General features: G+C 41.2%; 1 protein-coding gene across 1 annotated transcript; it reads right to left on the reverse strand.

Annotated features, from left to right (window-relative positions):
- Positions 1-309: 309 nt before the first annotated feature.
- Positions 310-6,130, reverse strand: LOC147887095 (uncharacterized). The gene is made up of 5 exons (XM_087394705.1): positions 5,939-6,130; positions 5,780-5,886; positions 1,455-2,259; positions 994-1,140; positions 310-742 (listed from the first exon to the last, which is right to left on the reverse strand). Exons 3-5 carry the CDS (start codon positions 2,244-2,246, stop codon positions 506-508), a joined length of 1,176 nt encoding a protein of 391 aa, XP_087250831.1. The 5' UTR covers positions 2,247-2,259; positions 5,780-5,886; positions 5,939-6,130; the 3' UTR covers positions 310-505.
- Between the last annotated feature and the right edge of the window lie 980 nt (positions 6,131-7,110).

Consider the following 7,110-nt stretch of genomic DNA (forward strand, 5'->3'; position numbering starts at 1 on the left):
AAATCTAGAATGCATGAAACATTTGTGAGCCCGCTAAACTTGACTAAATTTATGGACGGATCAAAACAAATCAATCATTGTATAGACTCAATTCTTTGATGGGATAATGAGGTCCTTGTACTAATGAAAGGGTGTGTAGAAGAAACTTTAGCCAACACTGGTCTTTAAACACAAACTTTCTTCACATTCTCTTTTCCAAAAAGAGACCTTTAATTTAAGATTTCAGGGGTTAAATATTCAACTTTTAAGAACCCCAACCTTAGGTAAGATGCAATGAAAGAAAAAACACATCAAACTTGGCCCAAGGGGTGAAACTACCTGCTCATTATTCATTGCCTTCCATGGCTTTCTAATTATGTGAAAATTCATAAGCTTGAGTATACCCATTTCTTATAGATGATACTAGTTGCAGGACTAGGATCGACAAGCATGTAAACATGCTTCACTGCCTTCCATCGCTTTCAAATTATGTGAAAATTCATGAGCTTGAGTATACCCATTTCTTCTAGATAATACTAGTTGCAGAAGTAGGATCTACAAGCATGTAAACCAACCCCATGACCCCTGTGTGACCAGTCATTCTGCTGTAATTGGAATGTACTCGCAGTCTTTCCCCGCTTGAAACCTTCAAAGAGCCAGGTTCTGGGTAACATGTAGTCATGCCAACAATATAACCAGCTTCATTGCCAGCTTCTGTGCCTGTGCCATAAAGTGGCATGGATGTACATATCTCTCGTCCATCCTTCCAGGAAAAGAATCAGGTCAGGATTCATTACTCAGTGCCACTGACCGCCCTTTATATATATATACACACACACATCCCTTTGTAAGACTAGAATGTATCCAATCCTACAAATTCAGATTTTTGTCGTTCTAGTAATCATACAAACATTTTCCTTGCTTCCCACAATCAACCATGCTATACATTTTCCCCCATTAAACAGACAATGCAGAAGAAGATAGATCAACCATGAAGTTATTATCATGACATACTTCACCATAAATGGCAGCACCAATTCCTCCAGCATGTTGATGTGCAACAGTGTAGACAACATCTCCTCCCACAGGAATATCCATAATGGCTTCTTGTGTATGTACGCAATCATCCCCAGCAGCACAAGAAGGAATATCATACTCCACCTATTTACAAAAGTTGCATGTAAACTTTGAATTACTTGAAAGAAGGGCATGCAAAAAAGAGAAAGCTGTATGACCCAACAATCAATTTCAATTTGCATGCTGCCTCTACATCTTGCTGTGGTATACTCCAAATCTTTCAAATAATATGAAAAACTTCTACCCATTGTAAGGAGACCATATTAACTACGAATTAAAGGTTCTATTGAAACATGCACAAAAATCAGAATGCATTCAGCACACTCAAAAGAATTCTTACGTCCTGTAAAACAATGATAATCTTCAAATCATTCATCAGCATCATCATCTAGACGCACCTTGCAGTATTCTCCTGCGTAAGTAACATCAAGGATGTAGACTTTCACTGGCAAAATGTTTTCATCCCAATCCATGTATTGAACGGTGTATTGCAGATAATAAGTCCTGCTTTCTCCAACATATCCTTCCTTCAGTTGACATTGGGTCTCATCATAGCAACAATCAAGGCCTCCAATATAGCCATCTCTTAAGGGACGCCCATAGGGATCAGTTGTTACATTGTAAAGATCACACCTGCACTCTAAGCATCCAGATGGGTCCATGGTGCCCCGTGTATCTATAGCATGAACGTTAAGGAGCCAAGCCTCCTCGGTTCCATTGGGAGCAAGTTCAGGATTGCCAACTTCAATGCCATAGGGATCAGGAACAGAAGTACTTGTATGGCGAGTCTCAGATCCAAGACCAAAAAGCTGACTGAGGATTTTATTGGGACAAACACCATCATTTCCCAGAATCCTGGATGCATCATACCTAGTCTGCTGACCAGACTGACTGTAATAATTCACAACCACCCAGTGATGAAGGTATACTTCATTCAAAGGTATGGAGTTCCCATCCTCATCGACCACTTCAGCGTCGAAACGCTTTAGGCCAATGTGGCCTTTGGGGAAAGGAACTCCATAATAATACTTATCTTGAGCTTCTCCAGGTCGCAATGTAAAAGCTGGAGATCTAAAAGTGGCAGACTTCAAGGTTCTGTTACCAACTACAATTTCTAATTTTGAGATGAGAGAACCATGACTCACTGCCACCCATGCCAGTGCTGCAAATAGCCACAGTTTAGTCTCCATTTTCAGCAATGACCTGCATGCAGAAAAAGATGGCCACCAGCAGAAGAAATGAATTACAAATACAAGCATGTGATTTATCACTGCCACAACAGACCAAATTCTAGTTAAGTCTCCTTCATGTATAGCTCATACGGTTGGAGCTTAGTTGCAATAATTTCGGTCTTCTCAACAAAGATTCAAATTTCAAGGCACCCTAGTAAATTCTCAGCTCCAAAGAGTCAAACCACAAGATAAATACAGATTTATCTTTTGCTTCCAAATTTCACACTGCAGTAAGTTTGTTCTATGTTGGACACTATGTTTATATTGGGCCAAGCTGCACATAAGTGTAAATTTACCACTACCTCGCAATCTCTAAGGACACAATGGCTGAAATACCACATTTTAAAGCTGAAATGTTCTCAACTGGTTTTGTTGGGCCTGCGATCTTAATCGTCTTATGTGAACATCAGGAATGTCAATCCAAAACTCTTAGCATAGCAACCCACTTTTGTGCATGGTTTGACCCTTGCATCAGATGCAATTCGCCACATGCTTCAGTACTTATGGCAAAATAAAATCCGATACTGGCTATTTCGTTCCAAGAACCTAGTTCTGGCTTCATAAGCTTGCCTTTCCTCATATTGCATCCTAAACTGGTTGTCTTCCACTGCTTACAAATAAGCATTGACGCCTCAACTTGCTTCTTCTGATGACAGGACACACAAAGTACGAAAGGATCATTGACATCGGTCACTCTTAACACAATCAGTCAATTCTCGTACGCTTGCCTTTCTTCCCAATAATAATGAAGTTAAACCATTTTCTTATTCCATCTTTAGTCTTCCTAGCCAAAATGCTTTATTTAAGTTTTCAAATCTCCCCTTGAACATTTTTCAAGTCTTGAAAAGTCAACTACCACTTGTTAGGGATGGGTATATTGCACTTTAGGTATAGGGCATAGGGTCAAACCCTAACCATAACCTTAAGGGGTTCATATATATATCCATCTTTATGTTCAATACAACATCGTGTACAGTTAGCTGTCTTGTGCACTCCACTCTCTTCCCCCGATCCTCCAACATGGTATCAAAGCCACTCATGCTCTATCCATTGCGAGAGAGTGCAAGCCCTTGCTCTTGTCAAGGTGTAAGCGCTTGTGTTCGTCAAGGCACAAGCCCTCATTCTTAAGGCATCTTCATCTCTAGTCTAGCTCACCTTGTAAGCTCATTCCCCTCTCTAGGTTGCTTCAAAAAGCTTCCGATTCTGTCATTCGGAGCTCTATCTCATTTGGAGTGTTTATGGGTTCATTGAGTGTTTTAAAGATGAGAGAGAGAGAGATGGATTTTTCCTTGTGTAAGGTTTTGGAGGTTCTCCTCCTTTGTAAGGTTCTGAGTGATAAGGTTTCTCAGAGTTCTAAGATTTATGAGAGTTCTTTGTGAGAGAAAAACTCAAGTCTTAGAGTGGGTTATTTGTGAGAAAGAGAGAGAGATCGTCTGTGATCCAGCCCTGTGAGAGTACTCTCAGCAAATGCTGAGATGAGGAGATCTTCTGGCTTTGTCTCAGCAAGTCCTTAAAGCCAGCCTTAATAGCTGTATCAACTCCCAGCAAGTAAACACTCAGTCAACCTACAACAGACTAAAGACTTCAACGACACTTTCAAAAGCAGAAAGGTAACATGCAGTAGCAGCAAGACAAAGACTCAACTCAGCACCGAGGTCGACTCAAGCCAAAGCAACACTAGCAAACAGTCAAGCAAGTAAAATAAATCTTTCATGCAACCATGTCTACAAAAGTTACGACATAGACTTAAGTAACTACAAGGACAATAAAGTCCCTCGATGGCCAAGACAGACTAACAGGCACCCACGAGCAGCAGACTAGATGCACCAAGTGACTCAACATTGCACATGCAGTAAAAAGAGAGCGCTGCACAGCAACAAAGGCCAGCAAGTGAAGGCAGCTATAACGCTTCTACCAATGCAGTCTACAAACTTCCAAATGACCACACGTTACGACTCATACAGGCAAGCATACACTGCAACAGCTACAACTCCACGAGCCATACCGCGAGCAGCATGCAGACCACTCAAAGCTCGACGCCTACAAACTCAGCTTCAACGGCATCCTATAGTGAATGACTAGACAAAAGACCCAGCAGAAGTAAAGAATAAAAGAGCAATTGACCAGCTTCGATGCATTCTTTTTTTCTCCATCTCTTTGCAGCCGTACACCACTCCTCCATGAGCTCCATCAAAGTCCTTCGGACCTGGAGATTGAAATCCACAAATGCAAGCAAACCCCACAGCTTCCATCCATTCAGTTCTATCATCGGTGTTCAACTCTTACATACCACCTTCGTACGTTTGGCATTTAGTACTTCATCACATTAGAGATATGTGACAGTTGGCAAAGTGGCACATTTGCACGCTTGCCACCCGCATAAAGTCACATTTGTTGACTGTTTTTGGGTCATTAGTTCTTGCGCACATACATCAGCCTTGTACAATCTCTTGCCTATTCCCGACACATTGTTGTCATCATTTGACTACATGCTTGATCTTTGGCACATAGTTGTTCTTCCACCATTGCTTGGTTTACACATTTTGTAAGTACTCTCACATCCACACAGGTTGGTTCATGCTTTACAAAACACCTTGATTTGAGAGGGAGATTGCAGCTTGACAGGTTCATTATAAAGCCCACAGCGGCAGCTCAGAGCATAGGCCCTATGTGGGAGCTCACACTGTTCTCATGGGTAGAAACTCTCCCCAATACATAGGTAAGCCTCTAGCAAGGAGCACAATAGACTCTCCAACATGGAGCTATACATAGTCAGATGATTCAGATGATATACCCCGAATGAGGTTCATGAGTGAACGGGAACCTACTCTCCTCTGGATAAGGGCCATGACTGCAAAGAGATCCATGTCTACATTCATCTTCATGTTCAATACAACATAGTCAGTTCATGTCTATATTCATGTCAATATTCATCTTCATGTCCCCTCTCTCCCCCTGATCCTCCAACAACACTCGGCATCATTCCATAACAAATTCCTGCAAGCAAGAACTATTAAGTCATATTTCCCCTCTTTTGTAGTTTGACGTAAGACTCTGACCTAATCTACTCTAGCCTTCTCGCTTCCGCTCTCAACTCGTGTTCTCTCCCTATCTCTCTCTTACTCTCTGAGGTTACTCCCTAATCAAGCATTTTCAGCGCTTCTCATCTATCGTCTGAAATGCGTGAACGTAACAGTACGACATTCAAAACACGTGCCTTGTACGCAAGGTGTATGGTAGCTACTGTTGATACACGATATTACTAACATTCTGCGCCTCTTTGCCGTCTAGACACGATTGATAACGGTAAAAGTGCGTAAGTTGTTTGAATTCCAGCATTATATAGTGGCCAGGACAGACAAATCAAGAGATTATCAGTCCAAACAGTTCCCGCATTGCCTTTTGGACTGTGCAATCGGAATTTATTGTTCACCGATTGTCAATGCGGCATCACGTAATTTGAAAAGGAGCCGAAAGCCGATGCAACCTACTTGATAAGTTGATGACAAGTCCTCCTCCTTCCAAAAGAGGGCACACCACAGAAACCCAAGTTCTTACGCGCCTCCGCCCATCTCTCTCTCTCTCTCTCTCTCTCTCTCTCTCGTGATATCAGAATATCCTCTCCCTCTCCCTCTCTCTCTCTCGATAACAGAATTTCCTTTTCGTATTCTCTCTCTCTCTCTCTCTCTCTCTCTCTCTCTCTCTCTCCCCCTCTATCGCCCACATGCACAAATGTGTCCTCTATCTAGACGCATCTTGGCAGAACCTTTTTTCCCCAGTCAGGAGTGCTGGGACTATAATTCTTTGTTCGCTGCTTTCTTGCCAGGACACGGCTCCGTGTCTGTACTGTTAAGATCGTATCGCCCGATGTTGGGGCGGTCAGAGCTAGGCAGGCTATATATAGAACATGTCTTTTTGTGATTCGTCATTCATGACGACACAGATCTCATCGTGCATGACGATCGATAGGAACCCAGAAGTTTCCAGCGTAAGAACAAAAAACATTTCCTGCTGTACAAATTTTCCTAACAATAGCAGCTAATTTGAGGTGAAAATTTATGTTTTTCTTTGGCTGCAATGTCTTGAAAATGGAGGAGAAGCGATTTTCACGCTTATCCTCTTCAATTTCTCCAATGTTAAGGCGAGCTCCTGAAACGATGGTGCAAAGTTCAGAATCCGATGTACAATTGCTGAACGTTGGATTCAGTACCGTGGGGATGCTCTCAAACATAATAATCTTGGGCCTAAAGTGTGGCCCTCAAAGTATAATTAGTACCCATAATTAATTATTTTTTGTAAAATATGTAAGAGAGTGGGGTTATGGGTATATTCCATGCCTTTTTTGGGTTCATCATCCATGACGATCCATTCTGGATACACAAAATCCATCCTAGTGGCTAGTGTTGACTATAGGCTTCATATGATTCCGAGTTATTATGGGTAAATAATAGCAAGAATGTATTTATCTCCCTTCGAGAACAAATATAATAATTTGGTACCTCTATACATAATAGTCTAGCCCTACAAATATAATGAGTACCCATACTTCATGAGTATTTTGTCAAATCTGTAAGAGAGGAAGGTTATGGGTATATTTGGGAATAAGTAGCCTTGACTATCAATGGAGTATAAAAGTTTGCCAAGCTTTCCTCATTATTAATATTAATATTTCACTTGTGAACTCCTTTCTTGAAATATAAGAATTACCTTCAAGCATTTTTTATTATGTGAGTTTTACCTTTGTTGGTAATCTTAGAATATAAAGTGGTGCTTTATTTGGAATCTCTAACTTTGACCATTGAGGTTTTCTTAACTCTATAAT

This window comes from Dipteris shenzhenensis, chromosome 23 (assembly GCF_047967505.1).
Source record: "Dipteris shenzhenensis isolate YYH24624 ecotype China chromosome 23, Dip_SZ_1.0, whole genome shotgun sequence".
Taxonomy (NCBI): domain Eukaryota; kingdom Viridiplantae; phylum Streptophyta; class Polypodiopsida; order Gleicheniales; family Dipteridaceae; genus Dipteris; species Dipteris shenzhenensis.